Source organism: Drosophila kikkawai, chromosome 3R, assembly GCF_030179895.1.
Source record: "Drosophila kikkawai strain 14028-0561.14 chromosome 3R, DkikHiC1v2, whole genome shotgun sequence".
Classification (NCBI taxonomy): Eukaryota; Metazoa; Arthropoda; class Insecta; order Diptera; family Drosophilidae; genus Drosophila; species Drosophila kikkawai.
The window spans coordinates 33,059,704-33,085,652 of record NC_091731.1 but is presented as its reverse complement, the minus strand read 5'-3'; the positions used below and the strand labels follow the sequence as shown (position 1 = coordinate 33,085,652).

The following is a 25,949-nucleotide window of genomic DNA, read 5'->3' as shown; positions in this document are numbered from 1 at the left end:
TAAACTCATTATTTGTTAACTTGAATTGTTATTATTTGTTAAATTAAAATTGTTCCGCTTCAGCGCAAAGATCGGACTCTTGTGCTCTTTATGTGCTATTTATTTATATTATATTATATTTATTTATATACTTTTTTTTATTTTAAAAATTTATTTTAATAAGTAGATTCCTTAAATTCCAGCGACCCCCAGGCCTTGGTATGGCTGTGCCATTGGGAAAACGTTTCACCGATGGCGTTAATGCGGTGTATTCAATAACCTGCATATTCGGATATTTGAATAAATTAAAGGTTTTTAACACCAATGGATATGGCTTACCTCTGGTTCCTTAAAATCAACTCCAAGATGCTGCTGCTGCCCCATTGTAGTTGGAATTCCTGTCCAGATAAGGAGCACCAAAAATATGGAAATGCCTTTTATGCCGACCATCTCACTTTGAGTTCCAATATGGAAATGATTACAGAGTTTTCCCTTGAATCGATCTTGGCGCTCAGTAAATACTTACATGAGAGCGATAAGAGAGCCCCCTTTTCTTTGTTCTTGTTTATGAAACTTGAAGAATAATGAATTATTAATATACTTGTAGGTTACAAGGCTATCATAACGAGGTTTTCAATTGAAAATGTTAAGGCAAAATTAAGTATATCCGATGTAATTTTATTGGTACACAAATGGAAATCCACAAATCTTACAAATGCTTTTTATTTGTTTATAATCCGTATTAGCTCAGTTACTAGAATTTCTTTTTAATTTCTTTTTATTTGCCGAATGTTCTGTTGAGCCATTCAGGTCGTGGCGTTGGTGGAACTTTAAAATTTGGCCCCGTAGATATCTAAAAGGAACAGGTGTCTAAAATTAATTATATTTTTTAATATTCTTTAATGACTCACAAGTATTGTACCTTGCCAAATTTGTTGCCCAGAAATCAGTTGAAATCCTCCCAATACGAGAATCAAAAAAAGTATATGAAAGTTTCTCATTCTGACCACTTCTCTTGGATTGCAATATGGAACTGAGAGGAGAGTTGTCTCTTTATGTTGTATTTAGCTCTTGGGGCTCAGTTGGTGATTTAATACGCTAATGGAGCTTTAAGTAGCTTGATAAGAAAGGTTTCTGATTTATTTTTATTCTCGGCACTTGAAGAGTCCGTAATAATACAAATAATAATAGGATTAAGCATCTTCCACATCTCCTACATAACAATGCCAAATTTATAAGACTGTGAAGTAGTTTTAAGGTATTTGTGATTTTATTTTTAATTTTATATACACAAAGGGGAAATGCTTTAATTAACTCATTTCCACAAATCTTACAAATGCTTTTTATTTGCTTAAATCCGTTTAGAAAAGCTCAGTTACTGGATTTTCTATTTAATTTCTTTTTATTTGCCAAATGTTCTGTTGAGCCAATCAGGTCGTGGCGTTGGTGGAACTTTAAAATTTGGCGACGCAGCCATCTATAAGGAACAAAATCATGTTTTGTTTACTGGTGTCTTAAATTAATTAAATTTTTCATTTCTTATATGACTCACATCTTTGATACTATAAGTTTGATTTCCAGAAATCAGTTGAAATCCTGCCCATACAAGGAGCAAAAAAAGTATATGAAAGTTTCTCATTCTGACCACTTACTTCACTTGGGTTGCAATATGGAACTGAGTGGAGAGTCGTCATCGTCATCGCTTATGTTGTATTTAGCTCTTGGGGCTCAGTTGGTGATTTATTACGCTGGTGGAGCTTTAAGCACGATAAGGTTCCTGATTTATTTTTATTCTCGGCACTTGAAGAGTTACTAATAATATAAATAATAATAGGATATGAGGTTATTATAATTTGCTAACCGAACATGTAATGGAAAAATTAAGCATCTTCCACATCTCCTACATAACAATTCCAAATTTATAAGACTATGAAGTAGTTTTAAGGTATTTGTGATTTTATTTTTGATTTAATATACACAATTAATTAATTAATTTCCACAAATCTTACAAATGCTCTTTATTTGTTTATAATCCGTATAGAAAAGTTCAGTTTCTGGATTTTCTTTTGGATTTCTTTTTATATTCCAAATCTTCTGTTAAGCCAGTCAGCTCGTGGCGTTGGTGGAACACTAAAATTTGGCCCAGTAGATATCTAAGAGGAACAAAATTATGTTTTGTTTACTGGTGCCGTAAATTAATGAACTTTTTCATTATTCTTAAATGACTCACATTTAAGGTATTTTGCCATTCTTGTTGCCCAGAAATCAGTTGAAATCCTGCCAAGACGAGAAGCAAAATGTGTATATAAAAGTTTTTCATTCTGACCACTTCACTTGAGTTGCAATGCGAAACTAAGTGAGGAGGCTGCTCTTTATATAGGGCTAAGCTTTTGGGGATGATTAAATAAGTCAATGGAGCTTTAAATAGCATGATAAGAAATTCACCGTATTTATATTTATTCTCCGCTCTCTTCACTCTGCACTCTTCAAGAGGTATTAATAATACAAATTATATTATGTCATAAGAATATTATAAAATAAATATATATATGTATGTAAAGGAAAAATGAATCATCTTTCACATTTCCCATACTAAACTTGTAAAATTTTTAATGCTTTGAAGTATTTTTAGTGTATTTTTGATTTTATTGGCACAATGTTTTTTTAAATTAATTTTTCATAAATCTTATAAATATATATATTTTTTAATATTCCGCAGAAAATAGCTCAGTTCCTGGAATTTCTTTATAATTTCGTCTTATTTTCTAAACCTGTTGAACCAGCCTGATCGTGGCTTTGGTTTAGTAGGAAAATTTGGTCCAAAAGATATCTAAAACGATCAAAATCATGTTTTGTTTACAGGTGTTTAACTAATTAAATTTTAACATTTTTTTAAATAACTTACATATGAAGGAACAGCCATCACTTGCAATCCTGCCCATATGAGCAGAAAATAAAAGATATAAATGTGTTTCATTCTAACAACTTGAGTTGCAATGCGAAACTAAGAGAGGAGCCTGCTCTTTATATAGTATTTTTCGTTTGCGACTCAGTGAATGATTTAATAAGTCAATGGAGCTGTTAAAAGCACGACAAGAAAGTTTCCAGATTTATTTTTATTCTCAACACCTAACCATGTCAATTTTGAAGCGCCCTGAGTAGGATATTTGATTTCATTAATACACAAAGAAAAAATGATTCATTTATTTTCGAAACTCTTACAAATGAAATCTATTTTGTAAAAATCCTTAGGTAAAAGCTCAGTTTCAGGCCTCTCCTCCCGAATTCTTTGTATATCTTCGAGTGTTATTTGGTTTGAGCGTGTGAGTTGCGTATTTATTATGAATGCGTCCAGTGTGATCCCTAATTCCTTTTGGGAAGTGGAGCTAAAATAATCAAAAACAAGTTTTAAATTAAATTTTAAATTTCTTTAAATGACTTACATATGCAGATTTAGACGATAGTCCTGGCCATATATAAAGAAAAAAAGGATATAAAGGTTTCTCATTGGACATCTTCACTTAAATTGCATTACGAAACTCAGCAAGGAATGATTTCTTTGAAAATCCTCAGGTAAAAACTCGTTTGGGCCTCGTCTCCCAACTTTGTTTTGTTGGGTGTCTAGGTGATATGTGAATATATTTACCCCTGTGATCTACAAAGGTCTGAAATTATCCAAAACATGTTTGCAGTTTTGCGAAATTCAAGTTATTTAAATACTTGGAATTTTTCAATTTCTTAAGCGACTTACCTCACCTGCCACAAATTGGAATCCTGCCAATACAAGGAGACCAAAAAGTATATAGAGATTTTTCATTCTGTCTACTTCACTTGAGTTTTACTATGGAACTGTTTGAGGAATCTGCGCTTTATATAGCTCTTGAAGCTGAGTGAATAGACAAAAATAACATTAAAATTTGATTGATAAGAAATTTCTCACCTTTGATTTTGTGCCCTCCCCTTGCAGAATATTTTCTTTTGTGATCAGAGAAGAATTCCGAGAAATCAATGCAATTTCGGACTCGCATTAAAGTGTCATAAAAAAATTCCAAAAAATAATTAAAAAATGTTTATTGAAAAACAAAGTATGTCGGAGGCTTTACTGTTTTATGTAAGTGACTCCCAACACTGGCAACAATTTTCCTGATATCCTGATTACATATATTTTACACACACTGAACACACACAATATATTCATGCCATACGAAAGGGTCCTAACTCCACGTTTCCACAATCTTCTGGCCACTGAGAACAAGATCTTCTCTCCATCCCAAGTGATATATGACCAGCAGTCGGAACTCTGTGGCCTCCAGGCAGCCCGAGAAGAGGCGGAAGGTGAGCCGCAGCCAGGGGGATCCCAGAATCGGTCGTAGGCTAATCCTCAAACTGTTCATTGTCTTTATTACCTGTTAACCAGCCATAAAAGTTTGCATTCGAGGTACTTGGTACGATTTAAAAATAATTACAAATACTTTATTAAGTCTATAGAAATATATAAAATATTAATATATTCTAAGAGTTATTTGGATATGTTAAAAATTTGTTCCGAGCTTCAACAATTTTTTTCCATTTAGGCCTTGGTATAGGTGCTCCATTGCGATACCGATAGGGGTGGTTCCCAAATCCGATAAGAGCGCGTTCCTGTCACAAGCACATAAATTATTGGTATACAGGTATTATTTTGTTAACATAGCTTAATTAACTCACCTTACGATCATGAAACGCCATTGGCTGCCCACTGATCCATTGAGATCCAAAGCACACTAGGATCATCAAAACTATATAAAAGTTCTTCATTCTGATCACTTTAATTGAGTCGCAGCTTGTAACTGAGCAAGGTGTCTGCTCTTTATATAGGGCTTAGGTTCTGTAAATGCTTAAATGAGTCAATGGAGCTTTAAATTAATGATATGGTAGTCGTTTCAATTGTCTAAATATAGTAACATGTAACATAAATACCTCAACAATTTGTTAAGCGGTAGGCCACAGCAGCCAATGCTCATATATATATAAGATAACTTTTAGTTTTAACTATGAGTTAGCGTTATATGAATAATTAAATATGTAGTACACAAGCTTCATACAAATTTCCACAACTTACAGCCATTAATGTAAAGCGTGAGTGTAATTTTATAATTCATAATAACACCAAATACGGTGTTTGTGAATCAAAATCTGTAAATAACTCTGTTACTAAGAATCACAAATATCCATGGTGTAGCATTATTGATAATTCATGGTGTAATATTTAGTTACATCCCAATTGCAAATAGAAAAGCGCTAAAAGCAGAGTGCTCTATAAAGAGTCAAAAACTTCTCATTCTGTCCATTTCTTTTGAATGAACAATGAATTAAATATTCCAATATTGAGTCACAAAAACGCTATTTCTTAATATATACCTTAAGAATGAGTGACTTTTTTCTCCCGGATAAATCAACCTCCCAGAATCTAACGTCTCAGAATAATATTCTGGCTCTGGTTATTAAAAATTCTTAAGAATTATTATGTATATTTTCAACCTCCCTAATAAATCAATAAAATACCAAATAAAGTAAATTGTTGTTTACTATTTAAGAACCTTACAAAATTTTGCAGCTTGGGGTTGTTGAGCAGCTGCAACTTAATGGATATAAGGGTATTATAATTTGCTTAAAGAAAAATAAGCATCTTTCACCTCTCCCACAAAATCATAAAAAACGCTTTGAAGTAGATTTGAGGTATGTTTGATTTTATTGGTTCACAATGGGCAAAAACTTTAATTAATTCATTTCCACAAATCTTATAAAATAGCTCAGCTTCTTGAATTTCTTCCTAGTTTCTTCTTAATTTGGTCAAACAAGCTAGGTTGTGGCGTTGTAGTAGACAACGACTCCATCATTATTTCCATATCGTGCTAAAATGATTAAAAACATGTTATATTTATCTTTGTTTTAAATTAATAAAATTTTTAAATTACTTACCTGACTCAAATGTGGCTGGAAACCACAGTCTGTATGAAATACATCTGACCATGACCCAGCGATCAGTTGAAATCCTGTCAATTCAAGGAGACCCAAAACTATATAGAGATTTTTCATTCTGGCTACTTCTACTATGGAACTGATGGAGAAATCTACGCCTTATATAGTGCTTAAAGCTGAGTAAATAAACAAAAAAAAAACTTTAAATTATATTGATACGAAATTCCTCAGAAATTCCTTGATTCTATGCCCTCCCCTTGCAGAATATTTTTGTTTGATAAGAGTAAAATTCTGAGAAATCTTTATTATTTCGGAATCGCATTAAAGTGTCATAAAAAAATTGTGTGGCTCAAAATTCAATCATAAAATTCAAATTAATAGTCACAAATGTTTATTAAAAAACCAAATTAAAACCAAACACATATGTCGGAGGCTTTACTGTCTTTGTAAGCGACTCATAACACTGGCAACATATTTCCCAACCATTTTACATTACATAGATTTTACACACACACAATATATTCCCGCCATGCTCCACCATCTCCCGACTCCCAGCCAGTCTGCGGATATTCCCGGTGTGCGTTCCGGCTTCAACTTCGTCAACTGCCGGCGGTGAGTGGATTCGATGCCCTTGGAAACAATTTACTGATGCTTTACTGATTCCCCTCCAGAAATGCGGAACTGCTGGCCCAGGGATACCAACCGCCGAAGGCTGTGCGCACTGGCACATCCATCGTGGGCCTTATCTACCGCGATGGCGTTATCCTGGGCGCTGATACCCGCGCCACCGAAGGACCCATTGTCTCCGATAAGAACTGCTCCAAGATCCACTACCTGCAGAACCACATTTAGTGAGTGTCTTAATTAATCCCGCTTCTATTCCTAATCTATGTATTTCTCGGTATAGCTGTTGTGGCGCTGGAACCGCCGCCGACACTGAGATGATGACCGTGATGACCTCCGCGGAGCTGGACATGCACAGCCTGAACACTGGACGCTCGGTGGTGCCGGTGGTCTGTGCCAGCATGCTTCTTCGCCGCACCTTGTTCCGTTACCAGGGCCACATCGGTGCCGCCTTGTTGCTGGGCGGCGTGGATAGATCGGGGCCGCAGATCTACTGCATTTATCCGTGCGGTTCAAATGACAAAATACCATACGTTGCCATGGGTTCTGGCACTCTGGCGGCCATGTCCGTGCTGGAGCATGGCTGGCATCCGGATCTAGATTTTGAGGAGGGCAAGCAGCTGGTGCGCGAGGCCATCTCGGCCGGTGTCTTCAACGATTTGGGCTCCGGATCGAACATCGATCTGTGCGTGATCACCGCCAAGGGGGCCAACTACCTGCGCACAGACACGGTGGCCAGCGAAAGGGGCGGACGTTTGGGCAAGTATGCCATCAAGCCCAACTCCACTTTGTTCACCTCGATGTCGGTGAACAGTCTCTTGGTCACTGAGGAGAAGATCTACTCACCGTCCCAAATGATGGATGACCAGCAGTCTGGACCCAGTGGCCTCCAGGGATCCAGAGAGGAGGAGGAAGGTGAGCCGCAGCCAGGAGGATCCCAGAATCGGCCATAGGGTAGTCCTCAAAATGTTCATTGTCTTTATGAAAATTACCTGTTAACCAGCTTGTTTATGCCATAAATGTTTTCAACGAAGGTACTTGGTACGGTTTTTTAATAATTACAAAAACTTTATTACGATTTATAGTTAAATATTAAGGTATTCTAAAAGTTATCTGAAGGTGTTACCAGTGCCGTAGCAACCTAGGAGGCAAGGCGAGGCTTTGATAGATGGATCTTTGTGAAAGTCTCTATCAGAGGGATCTGAGAGGATTCACTTTCTGCGTTAAACTGCAATCCAGATTCTGATAGGCCCGTAATACAAGCTTTTCTTTAACGCAAAACAGGATTTCAACAGCACTGGGCGTTACCAACCTCGATGATCTAGCCAGCCAGACCTTGGTATAGCTGTTCCATTGGGATACCGTTTGGGTTTGTTGTCAAATGCTTTGATTATACTGCGTTCCTGTAACATGCAAATACATTATTTGTATTATTATTATTATCATGTTTTTATAATTAAATTGACTCACCTTTCGATCATGAAACGCCATTGGCTGCCCACTGATCCATTGAGATCCAATCCACACTAGGATCGCCAGAGCTATATAAAAGTTCTTCATTCTGAACACTTTACTTGAGTCCGCAGTTTGAAACTGAGCAAGGAGTCTGCTCTTTATATAGGGCTTAGGTTGATCAAACACTTGTATGAGTCAATAGAGCTTTAAATTATGCGACTAATATGGTAATATTTTCCAATAAAAATATATAAATGTTTAACACATTATTCTGTAATCCTAAAGTTGGAATATACAAGCTTTACAAAAATATTTCACAACTTATAACCATTAATGTATATATAATTTCATTATAATACCAGAGAGTAAGAGTAGCATACAAATGCGCGGTTTGAGAATCTATATCTATCAATAACTCTGTTATGAAGAATCAAAAATATTATATTTCATTTTTCCATTATTGTTCCACTATTGACAGATTAGTTCATAGTGTAATATGAATTAGCTCATAGATCTTAGCTTTGAAAGCCAGGTGCTTCAGAAAGGTTCATAAGCGTCTCATTCTTTCATTTTAAAACAATGAATTCAACATCACAGCAATGACTCACAGGAATATATATTCCCTAATATATACATTGATCCAAGAATACAAGACTTTCATTTCTTTGATAAATTAACCTCTAAGCCTCTCAGAATAATATTCTTACTCTGGTTATATACATTTTTTAAGAATTATGATATTATCCCACTCTTTGACGAATAAATAAAACGTAAATAAAGTAAATTATCTTTTATTATTTAAGAATCTTAAGAACTTTTGCAGACTAGTCCTGGAGCTTCTTCTGGTCCTTCGGATAGACCTTGATCTTTTTATTCTATTTAGCCATTGGGGATCATTTAATAACTCAATGGAACTTTGAATAGCATGAAGAAATATTTAGTTTTAATGTATCTTTGATTTTATTGGTACACAAAGGGCAAAATCTTTAATTTATTAATTTCTACAAATCTTACAAATGATTTTTTTTTATAATTAACCCAGGTATAGCTCCGTTTCTCGGCCGGGGTCTTCAACGATCTTTCTAATTTAGTTTTCTTTACCAAGTCTTTTCCTTATCCAGTCAGCTCGTGGCGTTGGCTTAATAGCTCCTTTTGGAACACTTGACTTAAAAATCTAAAATGATCAAAAACATATTTTGTTCACTGGTGTTTAAAATTACCTAAATTTTAAATTTTCTTTAAATGACTTACATGTGCAGAATCAGCCATCAGTTGGAATCCTGCCAGTACGAGAAGAAAATAAAGGATATGAAGGTTTCTCATTGTGACCTTTTCACTTGAATTGCAGTATGGAACTGAGTGGGGAGTCTTCTCTTTATATAGTAAACTGCTGTTGGACCCAGTGTATGATTTAATAAGTCAATGGTGTTATAAATAGCACAAAAGTTAAGTTTCCAGATTTATTTTTATTCTTGGTACTTGGTTAGTTAGTCTCCGACCCAATATAACCATGACAAATTTGAAACGCCATGAAGTAGTTTTAGCAAGTAGTTTGAGCAATGAGTTCAATATCCCAATATTGAGTCACAAAAGCATTATTCCTTAATATATAGTACCTCAAGAATGAGTGATTTCATTTCTCGGATAAATCAACCTCCAAGAATCTAACGTCTTTTGGATCTGGTTATTAACATTTCATAAGAATTGTGATATTAGCCAACTCCCTGATGAATCAATAAAACACCAAATAAAGTAAATTCTCTTTTATTATTTACATCTCTACTGTACAACACGACTACTAATCTACGTACTCCTAAGTGATGCTTAATTTAGTGGATTGGCAGGGACTTCGGACTGCTGCTTACACATTGATGACCAGCGCCGTCGATCGATACTTTCGCTTGGGCTTCAGCAGCGGCTTGGATTTGGGTGGACGGTGGAGCTCAACGCTGGGTGGAAGCCGTCGGGATCGAGATCCTTTTGGTGGATGAGGTGGATGATCCAAGTACTTGCCTCGGAGTGGTCCGGGACCCGAAAAATTGGGCGGAAAGGCCTCAAAGTCTTCGATTTCGAGGTCAGGGCGTGACTCGTGCTCGTGCTCCTGGGCCTGTGCCTTGAGGAACTTTTGCAGCTTGGGGTTATTCAGCAGTTGCACCTTAATGGCCTCATCCAAGAGCTTCTGCTGGTCCTCCAGATAGGCTTCGATCTGCTTTTTGGAGGCCACATTCTTGTAACGATCATGGCTCTTTGGTCGCGGCACTGGAGCCACCTCGTAGTCATCATGATCCGCCTCATAGACACTATACGAATTACTGCTGGAGGCGGCGGTGGCCTTTGGTGGGGGCACCAAATGGAAGGGATCTACTTCCGCATCGTACTGCACGGGATTCCACTTGGAGCGCTTGGGCGGAGGACCCACATCCTCTCCAGATGCGGAACCAATGTGAACATCTGAGCCATAGCCAGTGGCCTTGTAGGGAATCGCTGTCACATACTTGGGCTGCTTCGGGTATCCAGATCCCGAGCTACTCGCCTTTTTGGGCACTGTAATGGGATGCTGGACGCGGATTTGCGTGCCAATGGAATATTCCCGGCTGTCCTGGACGGAGGACTCTGCGGAGTACTCTGCGGAATTGTAGCGCTCGCCGGAGTAGTCATCCTCTTCTTGCTATAAAAAGGGTGGTGTATTTTATAAATATTTCACGTCTAAAGAAGCCACGACAATCTTTTTGTTTCTGAAAAGTTTCTATTTAATTGTTTAGCTTTTCACAGATTTCTTATTCACATTTTAAAACATTATTAAACACTTTTGATGTTTTAAAATAGTTTCCTAGCAGCTTCAGAGATAGCTTTTTTATACTTTAGTAACTTTTCCCATAACTCACCGATCCGTAGGGCCTGTAGTGGCTCTTCTTGGGATACTTTTTGCTGACATGCCGATGTTTGCTCTCGTTCGTCTGCAGATCGGATCGCAGGTAGCCGGAAGATCCCAGTCTCACGGGTCCAGGCAGTGAACTCGACGACGATCCCGATCCGTGTCCATGTCCCGCTCCCGGAGCCAGGGCACTGAAGTAACTCCTCCGGTAGTAGGATCTCGGTGGTCTCAGCCCGGAGGAGGCCGTGGCCAGAATCAAGGCAGCAGCCCAGAACTGAGAACCAGAGGTTATAATCCAGATTAAGTGTCAATTCAGGTGTGTAAATCCAAGTGTCAAGAGCAGCTTACATTGCAGCAAAGTCGCATTTTGATTGGATCGCGGTTTCCTAAGCTCCTATTTAAGTCTCTCTCTTCAGTCACATCAACCACCAGCGTGGCCCCAACGAAACTGAAAGTTCGGCCAACGGACGCAACAGTTTTATGCCAGCTTCCTCGAGCCAAAGCCAAAGCCAGCCGCAACATGTTTTGCAATCGCCAAAGCAATCGCAATTGAAACCTGCCAGGTGAGCAGCCAGTATCCACCGCCGCCAGTATCCACCAGATCGAAATCTCCGCTTCACGCATGGACCTGCCACTGGAGATACAGCTACTATAGTTCACAACTCGAAGCTGGAGGAAACGAAACTGAAACTGAGGCATCATTTGCATTTCCAGTAGGAAATAGAGCGCATGCGCCGAGGTATGGGGTCTTGAATAAAATGTTACTTTATGGCCGTAATTACGCATAACGATGGCCATTTGCTACTCCGAGACTGTAAATGGGCTGCGGGCATTTTGCTTTTTGTGACTTAATAAGAAAGTAAGCAAATTGTATACATAAAAAGTGCACTTATAGGTAAGAGAAATAGGCAAAAATTGATACTTTTTATGGATGGTGTGAGCTTGATTACCTTTATTGATGTACAGATTGAGTCGAATTAAATGAAATATAAATACGAATACAAATTGTTTCTTATAAAACTGATTGTAATGAACACCCAGTTAGTTTATTAAATGACCAAAGCAGAAAGTCTTTCTCTCTTTCTTTTATTTGGGATCTCTTTAGTAAAATTTATTGTCAAAATATTTAATCATTAACAACACTCTTTTTTAAAGAAAATGATTACTCAAGTCAAACGTTGGCAAAGACTACACGAATCTTAAAGTTCCTATAATTAATTCCAATTATTTTTTCAGCTAAAAGAATACATAAAAAATCACAATTTTCTGTAAATGTTTTCCTCTTTTCTCCACACTATTTTATTTTCTTCAGTTTGCCCATTGTTTGCCTTCTCCCGCGAGTCATCCACCCACACTTGGGGGTCAGAAGAGACGCCTTATCGAATCGTTTGAATCGAAAACGATCTGCAAACGGGTTTCCACGGCGCATTAGCCATTCCGATCAGTTACCCAATAAACGCTTGCCGCTTTAGGCCCGAAGTTCAGGTTCAGCGGGGGCCACTAGCGAGCCAGGAAATGTTAGCCAGCTGGCTGGCTTTGCTTTTTGGCCTTTTTTGCCGGCACGCTTGGACTACTTTCTATGTGGCCAGGATGCGCGATCGTAATGCGGAAGATGTATACCATACGGAGGCAGTTTGTCTTGTCTGTGGAAGCTGGGGAAGTGGAAATAGAAATGGCAATGGATGTGGATGTCGATGTCGATTTGGACAGGGAAACAGGGAGGGAGTTGCATAACATTTCACCACGCTTCATTTGCACAATTATTTTGCACTCTTATCCTGTCCGCATGTGTCTCGCTTTTCAGTTTTCTTTTTTCACTTTTTTCCAGCTTGTTTTTTTTTTTGCTGTTCCCATGGCAGATGGAGATTGCTGGCAATTAAAGCGATGCTTTAATTAAATTCCCGACTAAATTGAAGCCTTGGAAGTGCTTGATTGCTGGATGTGCTGCAATTTGCGAGCTGGACAAGTGGACAATGGGTGGCTAGCCCCCCCACTCCCACTTTCCACACAGCCAAGGTCAAGCTCAAGTTCAACACGCGTGACAATTGTGGCAATTGTTTGTTGCAACTTTGCTTAATTTCCCGCTTCCTTGTGAGCGAATCGAGTTGCACTTGCTTTTGGACTTCAACTTGAACGACAACTTGAATTTCCGCTGGGTCTTAACAATGCCACCAAACGGATTTCGCTTTTTTCGGCCAAACTTGCTGAAAGTTTTTGTGAAAGGAGTTGCGCTGGGGCAGGGACCTGCAAATGGGTTTTGGGAATTTTGGGCATGGCCAGGTGAGCTGCCCAGAGCAATGAATTGATTGCCCAGGCGCACTCCACCTGATGCCGGGCTCTCAAATTGGCGGGAATTCAAATGATCCCATAAAACAAGGCGGCACGAAAGGGTGCCGTAAATAACATAGGTTTGTTTCGGTTTATTAGAGGGGCCATTGGCCGATTTGAATTCAGATTAAATCAGTCTTTGAGTGCACACCAATTTAATATTATCTCCAAATTGAATACTATTGAGGATCTAATGACTTTTGGTTCAATGAAAGCTTACACCTGCAGCTATTTGAAGTAAGTATCCTTGGGAAAAGGTGTTTCGTTTTGGCTTTCTAAAATCTAAGTAACTTAGTCCATAAACAGACTTCGCCCTAATTGAATGATTCCCAATTCAAAGTTCATTTGGTTATATGTAAAAATCAGTTTATTAGCATATCTCTATTATAATAATTATAGATTATTCTGCGTTGGCTTAAAAAGTCTAAATTAATACATGTTCGGGTTGCACAACAACAGCAAAAGGCAGCCAGACGGCTCACAAATTAGTCAAGATCAAGGTTTGTTTATGTGCATATATACGTAGTATTTATGTATATTCAACGAATGCCGACTCATTCGTTCGTGGGTGAACTCAAAGTTGGGCAGATGATCGTTAAAATAAAAGCCAGCAAAGTTTGTGGCTGTTGTTGCCTCAACGCCGCGCCTTCAGAGATTGCTGTGTTTTTGCTGTGCTTTTGATGCTGCTGCAATCGCAGCTGTTACTTTCAATTAACTTTTGCAGGTTTTCTGGTGTCAACTTTACTGCACAGGGAAAAATATATAAAAATCTAAATTCTAAATCTTTTTATTCCATAATTTTATACAATTTTAATGTTTCTTGATTTATTTCAAGAAAATATAAGTTTTTGAATATTCAAGACAAATTCTGGCTACCAAAACCAGATTCTTCAACATTTCTCAAATTTTTTAAAGCAACAATTTCTATTTTCCTACTTCTACCTCTGATATTTCTCCCTGTGCAGCTGCAGCTGATTAAACACGCAATTCAAAGCAGAATTGATTGAGCCTCAATCTGGGAGACCCACGCTGATCCGCTGCCCGGCGGAGCTGCGCTGCGCTGACTGTGCTGCCGGCGTGCCGCCCACCATGAGAGCGTCGCCGCTGAAGCAGAGGCTGCTGCGCAGGTGCTTGCGGGGATCGGCAGCGGGAGCAGAGGAGGGAACCTCATCCAGCATGTGTGTAGTTGCCGCTGGGCTCTCGCTTAATTTTGGCAAGATTTTCCTACCGCTGGCCTGGTGGTAGTTATTATTGTTATTTAATGGCTTGGCCCGACTAGTTTCCATAAACGAACGCGGCTGCTGCTGACGCTGATATTGCTGCTGGAACTGTTGATTTTGCTGCTGCTGATGGCGACTTCCGGTGGGCATATTTGGCTGCTGACGAGGGCGACTTTCGTAGACAGGTTCCGGGATCAAATCTACCTGCGGATCCTCGTAGTAGGCATATTCAGCCGCCTCCTCGTTGTAGGTCACATGCTTCTTGGGCAGCCCTGGACTCCGCGTCAACTGCAAACGTCGCACGCGATTGTCCAGAAAGTCCATGGAGTCTTGATCCTGCAGCGACGATTGCTTCAGTATCTTCTTGGGCATGGGCAGTGGTCGTGGTCTGGGTCGCCATTCAGGACTATCGTTGAGGGGCTTCTTGGTCACCTTTGGTTCCAGTTCCACACTGAAACTGCGCACATTCCGCTTGACCTGGAGCTTGGGGCTGTTCTTGGAATTGAGTTCCACCTCACGCTTGTCATTCAAGTCCATCTGGGGTCTCCGCACATTATTTTGGGTGGCATTATCGGCCTCGTTCACATAGTCGTAAAACTGGATTTTGGAGCTGTAGGCCTGTTGGCGGCGACTGGCCGTGGCGTCCACCATTGACTTGTCCTCCATTCTTTCCTCCAGCGGCTTTACTTCTGTAAGCTTGGGTGTCAATTCCCGGTGGGTACCCCTTCTCAGCCCAGGAGCGGGATTTGACTGCAGATTGTCGTAGAACTGAATGGAGGAGCTGGCAAACTCCTTGTGAAACATCCGTCGCGTATCCACTTCGGTGGGTGAGGGATTTTGGACCGAGGAGAGTCGTTCTAGGGGCCGTTCCACAGCCAACTGCTGGCTGTTCCTCCTCTTCACGCGGTTCTCCACCGCCGAATCCGCTCGAGAGTCATCCGGCCAGAAGAAGTGCGACTCCTGGCGATTGCACACCTTTACAGCTTGACGCTCCACCATTTTTGGCGGCAGACCCGTGTAAAACTTGCCGTTCAGCATGACTGCTGCTGGTCAACGTGACCGAACTACGACTGATCCGAAAACCGACTGACACACAAAGAATCCAGCGGAGGCCGAGAGACAACCCGCCGGAGATGTTGGCGGCGCCGTGAGCGCTGTCATTTGTCGTAGGCGTCGAGTTCGCCTTTGAGTTCGCAGTCGAGTTTTGAGTTTGCTCAGGTGATCAGCGATCGGGGCCCAGACTAATTTGCGATTCTTGCGAAAAAAAAATAACACGAGATTGAGATGCTGAGAATTTTCCAACTAAGAGATACTCTAATGGGTAAAAGAAGGAGGTTGAAAATGAAAGGAACTATAGGTTTTCTATTTTTTTTAAATATTTTTAAAGATTTACTTCATTAGAAAGGAAATAAGGAAAAGTAAACTCCATTTGCATTCTTGTTAATTTCACCAATATTTCTTATTTTAAACTAAAAATTTTTATTCTTCAAGATGTAATTAGTTTCAAATATCTTCCAAAATTGTCTATACCCTTCTGCAAACTTTACGAATGACTTGTATTATTAGCAAACGAACGCAAACAGCATTCGAGGCAGAAATTTATTTGCTGCCAAAGCAGCGTCGACGTTGGCAGCGACTGCGACTGCGCTGCGACGGCGACGAGTTTCCATCTAAGGTCAAATCGCGGAATTTTTCACTTTTGGAACGAAAAGCTGCTTCTCGTGAGCTCAGCGTTTGACCAAATGTTTTGGTTTTTCTGCTTCGCTTTTAGCCAGTCTTTTTTTTCTTTTTTGTCCCAAAAAAGCGAGAATGCCGCCAAAGTTGGCCAGTCGAGAATAATAAACGACAACAGCTGCCAATTATTAGGTGCTTTAATGGCTTCAATTCGTAACTTGGCCACAAGTGAGTGTAGTGGCACTCGAGTGATGCTCAGTATGGGCCACATTGCGTATACGTAATATTGCATGATTTACATCAGGGAGACGAACATTATTTCAACGCTAAGTATCCACAAAAGTGCAGGAGAAAAATGGTGAGTAAAACTTTTTAAAAGCTTTTCATATATTTACAAACAAGTTACCTGGAAACTTATAGCTCATAAGTATTAATGAATAACTCAAAAGAGTAAAGAAAATGAATAAATTAATATTAATATTATGACTAGTAATAAATGCTAATGCTTATGAATACTTGGTTGATTTTAACAGAAAATAATTAAATATAAATAAACTGAATAGTAACATTGAATGAAATATATAACAATTCTTACAAACAATATACAAAATGAACACATTAAACAATGAACTTAAAGAATATTCTTATCAAGAAAATAACTCATAAATCCATAAATATATTCACCCCCATATTCCACTCAAAAAGTTTTTCCATTTTATTTAATTAAATTAAATTTATTTTCGCTTGATCTTTACATGGTTTGCCATTGGAATCGATTGGGGAGATGTGTTGGGAGCTTTGCTGATGGACACTACTACTGCTACTTATTTGGTTTTCATTTTCATATTATTTTCATTTTCATTATCGTTTTCTCTCGCCTTCTCCTCCTCGATCCGAGCTTAGTAGAAGACGTAATTGGAGTACGTAATTAGCTTAATGTACAAACAATGCCATACAACACATACAATATACACGCGGTCTGAGTAGGGGGGTTACTAGTTGCGGGGTCTGATCTGGAGCTTCATCGAAATGATATATCTATATATCTCAGTGTGGCTGTTGTGGCTGCCTTACGGTAGGGGGATAGTACACGGAACTACAATCTGCAGGGGATATGTTAGGTTGCTTAGACTAGATTTGATTCGACTGACACTGCGTATAATCTGACATTTACAAATTCCTTTGCTGGGTAGTAGGGTTGGGCGTTGCTCACGGAGTGAATGAACCAAGGAGGTGCTTATTTCAGTGAGTTAAATGAACCATGTTCATTTAGCTGTTTACTTGTTAATTTCTTCACTTTTTATTCACTTGTTCATTGATTCACTCATCCAGTGAGCACTCCCTAACCAACACTACTGGGTAGTGCGTTTAAACATATACTTGGGTTCGCTCTTGGCTGCTTAAGACTCTATTTACAATTTGTATTTATAGTATAGCTGGGAGCAGTTAGCCTTTCTCCCTGACTTGGCTTACTGTTGCTGCTGCTGCTGTGGCTGTTGTTGCTGCTGCTGCTGCTGCTGTGGGGGCAGGAGTTGCATGGGCGACATCACTATAATGTTGGTGGCTCCACTGGCGGCCTGGCCGTACTCCAGTGGCTTCTGCATCCCCTCCACGTCGAGATCGGGGGCCCGAGTGATCACACAGTACTGGTTGCCGTTATACGTGACGATGGGCATCCCTGCGTGTTGCATGTTGCCGGCGTGCTCGCTCAGCTGGGCCTGCATGTAGGTGGCAGCCGTAGGGGAGTTGGCGATGATGTGCGACACCGGAACCGCCACCTGGATTCGCGGGGAGAGGGGAGACACGAGGGAAGGGTGACAGAATACAGAATACTATACATAATACGGAATACGGTAGAGCTACATGGGTCAAAGGTGTTCAATGTTGCTGTGGGCTGTTTGCTGTTGGTGTTTGCTGTTCTGTTCTGTTGATGTTCTGGTGGTTAATAGGTAGTTACTTCTTGGCCCGGTTGCTGGCTGCTGTGGTTGTTGGTGTGGTTGCTACTACTATTGTTATTGTACATAGGCGCACTGGTCTGTTGCTGTTGCTGCTGTTGCTGTAGATGTTGCAGGTGCTTTCTGGCTGCCTTCTTGCCGTGGGCCACGTGTTGCTGCTGTTGCTGTTGTTGCTGCTGCTGCTGCTGTTGCTGCTGTTGTTGCTGCTGCTGCTGCTGTTGCTGCTGCTGTTGTTGCTGATGGCTGGCATTGAGTATCATTTGATTTTGTATGATTATCTTCTGCTTGCGTGCTTGGGCCTCCATTTGTATCTGGTTCTGGTTGGCATCCATCTGGTAGCTGCGATTACTGTTGCCGGCCTTAGCAATGACTCCTGCCGCCGCCGCCGCCGCCACTGCTGCTGGTTTTGTTGACTCTACGACTAACCGTTCCGGCTGTCAATACTAGACCATGAAATGAATCAAGAGAACGAGAATTAACTCCACTCTAAGGAACTCCGAAGATATCTGCCTGGTTCCGTGTTGCCAGGAGGCTCTACCGACATCTTCTCACCTCCAGATGACTCTTTGCATGGATGGACCACTCGTCCCGACTCGAGAACATCCTTCCGCACAGCTCGCAGGTCCAGGAGAGCTGTTGCTGGTGGTGCGGGATGATAATCCCGGGAATTGCCGCCGGCGCCCCTTGGGCAGACTGCACAATAATGTTCTGGGCGGCCACCTGCACGGCCTGCTGCTGAAGCTGCAGCTCCAGGCTCTGTTTGTTGTCCTCCGGCGGCGGATCCGGTTGCTCCTTCTTCTTCACCATGTTGTTCAGCCGCTTGCCCAGCGGAGCAATATTCGTGGGTGTCACGTGCTTGAACTTATTCATGTGGATCACCAGCTTGTCCCTGCGGGCGAAAGCCTTATTGCACACCTGCAATATCGAAGAGAAACGAAGGGAATTGGTTAGAGATTGGGACACACCGAAGATGGCCAAGGGCCACCAGGGGCTCGAGGGCAGCTTATACTTCACAAATATAGGGCTTCTCGCCGGTGTGGATGCGCATGTGGATGGTCAGCTTGTCCTTGCGGGCGAGTCCTTTTCCGCACACCGTGCACTCAAAAGCCTTGTTGGTGGCTGTAAGAAAACAAATTAAGAGGTTAGAAATAAGTATCTATTCTATCTGTAGATTTTATGTTGAATTTGAACTACTCACACTTCGAGGGATTGGTTTTGCGCACCCCCGAGGAGGCCTGCTGCACCTGTTGCAGCGCCTTCAGCCGGCTGGCCGGGTGCATTGAGCCTCCCTCAACGTACGGCTCTGTGAAGGGAATGAGGTTCGGCTTGGGTATATTGTAGGTGAGCTGCTCGGCCGCCGACCAGGTTCCGAGGCTCTGCAGCACCCGGACGCCGCCCTCGAATCCCATGCCATCGTCGGGAACGGTGAAGGTGCTCTCACCGGCCGCCGCTGCCGCTGCGCTCGAGGAACTGATCTGCGGCACCTTGATTGTGGCCGCGTAGTGTTGCTGCTGCTGCTGTTGCTGTTGCTGCTGCTGCTGTTGTTGCTGCTGCTGTTGCTGCTGCTGCATGTTGCCGTTATTCTGCTGGTTATTGTTGTTGTTGGCCGTGGTGGGGGAGCCCTGTTGCTGGGAGGACTGTTGCTGCTTGAACTGAATGGCCGCCTGGGCCATCTGCTGCTGCACGGCCATATGGGCCTCGAGATATGCGTTCTTTTGGGCCACCGTCATCTTGTCCATGTTAACGGCGCCGCTCTGCGGAAGAGGAAAGGGGAACGAATGAAATCAAATGGATTTAAATGGAATGAAACAGCGGTTAGTCGGTATTCAAGGGGAAGTAATACCCCCTAAAGGCTAAGAGTTGTATAGTTTCTACAACTAAAACTTGGGAATCATTTCAGTGATTTGAAACCTCTTTAAAATTACAATATATATTCATATTCATATTCATATCTATATCATACTCCCTTTCGGAAGGGTGTTCTGATTTATTAAGATCCTACTTACATAATATAGTTCCATAGTTGCACTTGAACTTCAAGATAGTTGGTTTTACTATTGCACAGCGAAAAATCTGTATAAGTCAGGAGCACCACAGATAAGATAATTTACAGTTATAATTGTTTATTAACGAACTTCCTACTTTGTTATTCAGTTGTTAACCGGCTCTAGGTCTATTTCGAACCCTAGGGAACCCCTTTTTCTATATTGCTTGTGTTTCAATTAATATTAATATATTAATTTAATTATTGAATTAAGGATAATATATATTCCCATAGATCTCTATCAGTGCAAGGGTATTTAAGTCACCGTCTTCTCCCTTCGCTGCCTGTGTCATTCCCATTACGTTCCCGGAACCCAAGCAATGCCACCCCTAACAAACGAGCGCTGGAACTGTAAACTGTGGGGGAGTGTATTGTGTGCCGTGTGTGTGTGTGTTGTGCGAGTGTTGCGAAATTTCGTCGACGTCAGCGTCAACGCTGGCCGAGGCAGCGACTGAGGCAGAGCCCGGCGGCATCCACCCCCCTTTCGGAAAAGCACTCGACTCTCGGACTCGGACTCAGTGCGGCGGCCTGCCCTTGCGCAAAAATTTGTGACTTGAGCTTTTGGCCGCTGTCGAAGTCGAAGCCGAAGCCATCCCCCTTTAGCGGGCGTAGGGCTGCCACCCCCTTGTGGTTGTGTGTGTATGCCGGCCGCTTCTTCCTCTTCCGCTTCTTTGGGCTTCCTCTTCCACTTGCCTACCGCCTCTCGCCTCTTGTCTCTGGCCTTTTCTGAACCTGAGGTTTGGGGCTTTTCCGTGTCTGCCCGGATTTATTTTTAAGCGCGCTATATTTAACGCACAATTTGGGCTTTCCTTCACTATTTTTGGTCAGCACTTTGGGGGTATACTTTTCACACACGATTTCTGGTAACTTTTTAGCCACTTTTTGCACTGCCTTTTTTGGCACTTCCTTAACCCACCACCACCCCCTGGCTTTTTTTTATAACGCTTGGCCATTGACATTTGCTTGCGCCCTTTTCACTGCCATTTGGTGGGCTTTTCACTGTGTTTTTCCCGAGTCTTTTCTACCGTTTTTCCTGACGCTGCCGCTTACCACACTTGAAAATCAATACGAAATGGCCGCTGACTGCTGACTCCGCTCCGCTTTTCCGATTTTCCGCTTTTCCTCGACGCGAATTCGGTGGAAATGCTGAGCCGCCAAGGATTCGCCGTCGTCTACTTCCCAGCGCCTATTGTTTGTGTATGTATTGCGAAACCGATTCAATTCTCTTTCAGTTCTGTTCAGTTCCGACTCGCCGTCGACCGCGACTGCGACTGCTACGCCGGCTGCGCAGTCGCTGGCGAAAGCTTCTTCGGTGTCTACTATTTTGAGTAATTATTTGTTATTTTCAGAAGGACCCCGCACCCAGGACCCAGGACACGAGCGCCTCTGAGCTGTGGCGGCGAAATCAGCGGACAGATAAACTCTGCTCTGCCTGGACGTCGGCCATAAAAAGCCAGAAAAACAAAAAACGCGGAAGAAAAGCCGCAGAAATCGCAGATATCGGAAGGGAAACGGGTGGGAAAGAAAGCATTGCATAGCGCACGGCGTTCGGAGAGCTTTTGCTCTCACCATCATCTCTCCCACTGCCGCCGTTTCCGGGGGTGGTTGCTGGGAGCGGTGGAACGGTCTGGCATTGAAACAGGCGCCCGCAACAACAACTTTTCGCAAACTCAATTGCTGAGGTGGCGGCTTATAGAACCACAGTGGGCTGGGGATCAGCCAAAAAGTAGTAGGGATATACAGTTGCGGCAAAAAAAATAGCACCATGACATATATTTTTCATTATTGATTAATTGTTTTATAACTATTCATATATTTAACTTGTTTAAGGCTTTTATTTTTACTTTAGGCTCTAATTTATCGAAATACACTGCAAGTGTCGCCGATAATAACATGAAATTGAAATATTTACATTATGAATGTGAACGTTGAACATTTTAGGCGGCAACAAAAATAGCACTATTTCAAAAATAACTTAAGAAAACGAAAAAAAACGAAAAAAAATACGGGAAGTTCTGGAATATTTGTATTCATTTGTATTCCTTATCGATATAGTGTATTAATATTTCGTTGTAAAAGCTTTGGCAGCAATGACAGCAGCACAACGTCTCGGCATAGAATTGACCAAGTTTTGACACCTTTCCCGTGGAATACTGCTCCATGATTCTTGAATGGTGGCCCAGAGCTCCTGATTAATCCTTGGTTTTGCATTGGAAACATATTTTTTTACATCAGACCAAAGATTCTCTATCGGGTTTAAGTCTGGAGACTGAGCAGGCCAATCCATTAGGTGAAGGGATCTGTCTTGAAACCACTTAGGAGCTTTCTTGCTGGTATGTTTAGGGTCGTTATCCTGTTGGAAGACCCACAACAACGGTATTTCGTATTCTGCATAAGACAGCATCACTGTTAGCAAAATATCGCAATAGACATGTTGATCCATAATACCTTTTATCCAATGTATTGGACCCACTCCGTAATAAGAAAAGCATGCCCAAACATCCTATGGTCGGATGAAAGCAAAATCGTGCTATTTGGAGGAAGAGGATCTCGATCCTATGTACGGCGACCCCCCAATTCGGAATACCGCCCAAGTTTCACCTGCAAGACCATAAAACACGGTGGAACGAGTATCATGGTTTGGGCATGCTTTTCTTATTACGGAGTGGGTCCAATACATTGGATAAAAGGTATTATGGATCAACATGTCTATTGCGATATTTTGCTAACAGTGATGCTGTCTTATGCAGAATACGAAATACCGTTGTTGTGGGTCTTCCAACAGGATAACGACCCTAAACATACCAGCAAGAAAGCTCCTAAGTGGTTTCAAGACAGATCCCTTCACCTAATGGATTGGCCTGCTCAGTCTCCAGACTTAAACCCGATAGAGAATCTTTGGTCTGATGTAAAAAAATATGTTTCCAATGCAAAACCAAGGATTAATCAGGAGCTCTGGGCCACCATTCAAGAATCATGGAGCAGTATTCCACGGGAAAGGTGTCAAAACTTGGTCAATTCTATGCCGAGACGTTGTGCTGCTGTCATTGCTGCCAAAGCTTTTACAACGAAATATTAATACACTATATCGATAAGGAATACAAATGAATACAAATATTCCAGAACTTCCCGTATTTTTTTTCGTTTTTTTTCGTTTTCTTAAGTTATTTTTGAAATAGTGCTATTTTTGTTGCCGCCTAAAATGTTCAACGTTCACATTCATAATGTAAATATTTCAATTTCATGTTATTATCGGCGACACTTGCAGTGTATTTCGATAAATTAGAGCCTAAAGTAAAAATAAAAGCCTTAAACAAGTTAAATATATGAATAGTTATAAAACAAATAATCAATGAAGAAAAATATATGCCATAGTGCTATTTTTTTTGCCGCAGCTGTATGTAGATCTAGTTAGAAACTGTTGTGAATTATAGGAAATATTTTTGGCATTTAAAAAATACACTTTGAAATATTTTATTAAATTGGTTTTGTAAAGAAAATGTTATTTATAAAATTACAAATATTCATAGGTCGATTCTTATATATTTTCACTTTCAGACCACTGTGCATAGCAAAGGTCTTCGTTAGCTTAGCCTAGTTCGGGACAATCACCTGCGTCAGGTGGGCGTACCCATGTCCTGCAAGGCGAAACTAAACTGCCTGAACTTCCGGTTTTTTTTGTTAGCAGATATGAAGCCTGCCCGGCTAATAAATACACGGAACGTATACTTAATTTCTGACCAAAAACATTAGAAAATTAAGTTCGGATTAGAAAATTTAAAAGTAATGAGTTCTTGAAACCATAAAGTTTAAACAGGATTGTATTTTAGTGATATTGATACACAAGAATAACAAATTACTATTTTTTATGTAATTTATTGTATGCCCAAGTCATAATATATATGTACCTACAGCTTCCTGATCAAATGGCTAACAAGAAATAACATCTAAAATTCTTTAGAATCAGCCCCAAAATTTGAAAACCTCTCAGAATCAGCCCCATAATATCCCCATAATTGGGTTAATTGCAACCACTTTGCATGGCTTAAAAGTGTGCCAAATGCAAGGCTTACTTTGGCCCACAAATTATATTTGGGTTTTCATTGTTTGTTCTATTTTTCTGCGTTTTTTATTGGACACTTGAAAATGGGGGGGAAAAAAACTTGGCCTATGTTTTTACAATAGGGGCCAAAAGCTGTTGCTGCCATGGCTGTTGCTCCTGTTGATGTTGCTGCACTTTCCGGGTGGGGAAATAAAAACTGCAGGACGAATTCTGCGAGTGCGCATTCAAAGGTGTTGCTGTGGGTGGTGGCGATGCAGTGGGTTCGTGTTGCTGCTGGGATGCTGCAAAAATTGCGCGAATTTGGGGCTCATTTTTTTCTATGCTTCAATAAACAAACAAACGGTGTGTGGCAACAGGTGCAAAGGTCAAATAAGCTTATTCGGCTGGAGCTTCTTGGGCAGCAGGAGCCTCTTCGGCGGGAGGAGCCTCTTCGGTAGCAGGAGCCTCTTCGGCGGGAGGAACCTCTTCGACAACAGGAGCCTCAGCCTCTGCCGGCTGCGGAGCTTCTTGAGGAGCTGGCTGTGGTTCAGGAGCTGGCTCTGGTTCAGGAGCTGGCGGTGGTGCAGCAGCTGGCGGTGGTGCGGCTTCTTCAACAGCTGCCGGTGGAGCTGGTTCTTCAGCAGCTGCTGGTGGAGCAGCCTCTTCGCTGGACTCTTCATCTTTTGCTGGCGGTGGTGGAGGTTCGACACTTTGGTCCGACTCCACATCCGACACACTAGGCCCGCCCTCACCTTCACCTTCGAGTTCAACGTCTTGTCCCTCTCTGGACTCTTGCTCCTCTTCGGGCTGAATCTCCTCATACACAACCACCTCCCGCCAGAGAATCTCCTCATCCACACAGACCTCTTCGGCGTCATGCGGCTCCACGCGCTTGTTGAGATCCAGTTCCTCGATACAGGGCTCCGACCTCTCAAATCCTCCGCAGGTGACACACGACGAGCTTGACAGCAGCATGGAGGAGTGCGGTGAGGTGGACGACAGGGGAGAGCTGGTGCTCTCGGTCTTCTTGGCGCGGGGCGGCACACCCGCAACACTTGGTTTGGGGGCATAGGTCATGCTTGTTTGCTGTGATTTCTCCTGGATGCCTGTTTTCGGGCTCAATTGACACTGGTTGGTGACCTGCGGCACCGTGGGATTGCTGCGCACCAAATAGTCGGAGACGCGAACTTTCCAGTTTTCCTGGCTGCAATCCTCGTTTTGGAGTATATCATAGATCTCATCGAGCAGAGGCTTTAGCATCGGGCGAGTGCAGAAGTTTTTCCGATCGAACATCTGATGGGGCTCATGGATGTCTAATAAAAGTAGAATTAAAATTCTTGGTGGAAAAGTAAGGATCTCTCGAGCTTACAATTTGGAAATATAAAGTTAATCTCGCGAGCCACGCAGCTGCTATTTTTGGTGACATGAATATTCCGCTCCAGTTCCGAGCAAGAACCGCTAAGGATTTAGACTTCTCTGAGAAGAAGTTGAAAGCTAAACCCAGAGTAAACTCACAAGTAACAAATCATGATGTTCAGCAGATCCTGCACGCCATTCTCTTTGGTCACAATAAAGGCCTCTGAGACGCCTTTGGAGAGCAGAATCACCTCCAGCATGAAGCCCTTCTCATCGGCAAAGTCCGCATAAAACTCGGCAGCTAGTTCTGGAGAAAAAGACAGCTTGCGATTGCCCTGCAGCTGGAAACCCTCGGACAGCAGCTTGAGGAGCACTGGCCGCCGCTTGTGCATGTAATCCGGTTTGATAATCAATAGTGAGTTTTCAAACATTTTGG

General features: G+C 41.6%; 5 protein-coding genes and 3 long non-coding RNA genes across 12 annotated transcripts; 1 reads left to right on the top strand and 7 right to left on the bottom strand.

The window, feature by feature from the left end:
- Positions 1 to 79: 79 nt before the first annotated feature.
- Positions 80 to 2,334, bottom strand: LOC138928942 (uncharacterized). 3 transcript variants are annotated; one of them, XR_011445350.1, is made up of 7 exons: positions 2,210 to 2,334; positions 1,989 to 2,132; positions 1,532 to 1,791; positions 891 to 1,456; positions 506 to 832; positions 319 to 433; positions 80 to 259 (listed from the first exon to the last, which is right to left on the bottom strand). It is a non-coding gene; the product is annotated as an uncharacterized lncRNA (long non-coding RNA). The 3 variants fall into 3 exon arrangements; XR_011445352.1 differs by having other exon boundaries at positions 506 to 849; positions 902 to 1,456; XR_011445351.1 differs by having other exon boundaries at positions 902 to 1,456.
- An 872-nt stretch (positions 2,335 to 3,206) lies between these two features.
- Positions 3,207 to 4,091, bottom strand: LOC108073705 (uncharacterized). Of its 3 annotated transcripts, none has more exons than XR_005990695.2 (4): positions 3,920 to 4,091; positions 3,731 to 3,865; positions 3,423 to 3,634; positions 3,207 to 3,365 (listed from the first exon to the last, which is right to left on the bottom strand). It is a non-coding gene; the product is annotated as an uncharacterized lncRNA (long non-coding RNA). The 3 variants fall into 3 exon arrangements; XR_011445282.1 differs by having other exon boundaries at positions 3,423 to 3,644; positions 3,736 to 3,865; XR_001770665.3 differs by having other exon boundaries at positions 3,208 to 3,365; positions 3,423 to 3,644.
- Positions 4,092 to 4,138: 47 nt separating this feature from the next.
- On the top strand, positions 4,139 to 7,601 carry Prosbeta2R1 (Proteasome beta2 subunit-related 1). Its single transcript, XM_017165409.2, has 4 exons — positions 4,139 to 4,155; positions 6,452 to 6,552; positions 6,612 to 6,791; positions 6,848 to 7,601. The coding sequence occupies exons 2-4, from the start codon at positions 6,470 to 6,472 to the stop codon at positions 7,515 to 7,517; spliced, it is 933 nt and encodes a 310-aa protein (XP_017020898.1). The 5' UTR covers positions 4,139 to 4,155; positions 6,452 to 6,469; the 3' UTR covers positions 7,518 to 7,601.
- On the bottom strand, positions 5,688 to 6,107 carry LOC138928939 (uncharacterized). The gene is made up of 2 exons (XR_011445347.1): positions 5,941 to 6,107; positions 5,688 to 5,873 (listed from the first exon to the last, which is right to left on the bottom strand). It is a non-coding gene; the product is annotated as an uncharacterized lncRNA (long non-coding RNA).
- A 2,279-nt stretch (positions 7,602 to 9,880) lies between the features above and the next one.
- On the bottom strand, positions 9,881 to 11,260 carry LOC108073706 (uncharacterized). The gene is made up of 3 exons (XM_017165441.1): positions 11,243 to 11,260; positions 10,905 to 11,168; positions 9,881 to 10,687 (listed from the first exon to the last, which is right to left on the bottom strand). The coding sequence occupies exons 1-3, from the start codon at positions 11,258 to 11,260 to the stop codon at positions 9,881 to 9,883; spliced, it is 1,089 nt and encodes a 362-aa protein (XP_017020930.1).
- Positions 11,261 to 13,614: 2,354 nt separating this feature from the next.
- On the bottom strand, positions 13,615 to 15,523 carry LOC108073677 (uncharacterized). The gene has a single exon (XM_017165404.3). It carries the CDS (start codon positions 15,478 to 15,480, stop codon positions 14,233 to 14,235), a length of 1,248 nt encoding a protein of 415 aa, XP_017020893.1. The 5' UTR covers positions 15,481 to 15,523; the 3' UTR covers positions 13,615 to 14,232.
- A 1,342-nt stretch (positions 15,524 to 16,865) lies between these two features.
- On the bottom strand, positions 16,866 to 20,131 carry LOC108073674 (alpha-protein kinase 1). Its single transcript, XM_070286801.1, is given in 6 exon segments — positions 16,866 to 17,894; positions 18,074 to 18,514; positions 18,624 to 18,986; positions 19,081 to 19,190; positions 19,270 to 19,825; positions 20,078 to 20,131. Coding segments are annotated over 6 exon segments (1,794 nt in total). The 5' UTR covers positions 20,093 to 20,131; the 3' UTR covers positions 16,866 to 17,585.
- Positions 20,132 to 24,468: 4,337 nt separating this feature from the next.
- On the bottom strand, positions 24,469 to 25,944 carry LOC108073723 (fibrous sheath CABYR-binding protein). Its single transcript, XM_017165469.3, has 3 exons — positions 25,673 to 25,944; positions 25,527 to 25,615; positions 24,469 to 25,470 (listed from the first exon to the last, which is right to left on the bottom strand). The coding sequence occupies exons 1-3, from the start codon at positions 25,942 to 25,944 to the stop codon at positions 24,554 to 24,556; spliced, it is 1,278 nt and encodes a 425-aa protein (XP_017020958.1). The 3' UTR covers positions 24,469 to 24,553.
- Positions 25,945 to 25,949: the final 5 nt, after the last annotated feature.

Bases quoted from the DNA above. Each gene is read 5' to 3' on its own strand.
- Prosbeta2R1 (XM_017165409.2), top strand. From the start codon at position 6,470: ATGCTCCACCATCTCCCGACTCCCAGCCAGTCTGCGGATATTCCCGGT. The intron at 6,553-6,611 runs GTGAGTGGATTC...ATTCCCCTCCAG, and splicing joins AACTTCGTCAACTGCCGGCG to AAATGCGGAACTGCTGGCCC. The intron at 6,792-6,847 runs GTGAGTGTCTTA...TTCTCGGTATAG, and splicing joins TACCTGCAGAACCACATTTA to CTGTTGTGGCGCTGGAACCG.
- LOC108073706 (XM_017165441.1), bottom strand. The intron at 10,688-10,904 runs GTGAGTTATGGG...CCCTTTTTATAG, and splicing joins ACTACAGGCCCTACGGATCG to CAAGAAGAGGATGACTACTC.
- LOC108073677 (XM_017165404.3), bottom strand. From the start codon at position 15,480: ATGCTGAACGGCAAGTTTTACACGGGTCTGCCGCCAAAAATGGTGGAG.
- LOC108073723 (XM_017165469.3), bottom strand. From the start codon at position 25,944: ATGTTTGAAAACTCACTATTGATTATCAAACCGGATTACATGCACAAG. The intron at 25,616-25,672 runs GTGAGTTTACTC...CTAAATCCTTAG, and splicing joins AACATCATGATTTGTTACTT to CGGTTCTTGCTCGGAACTGG. The intron at 25,471-25,526 runs GTAAGCTCGAGA...TACTTTTATTAG, and splicing joins TAACTTTATATTTCCAAATT to ACATCCATGAGCCCCATCAG.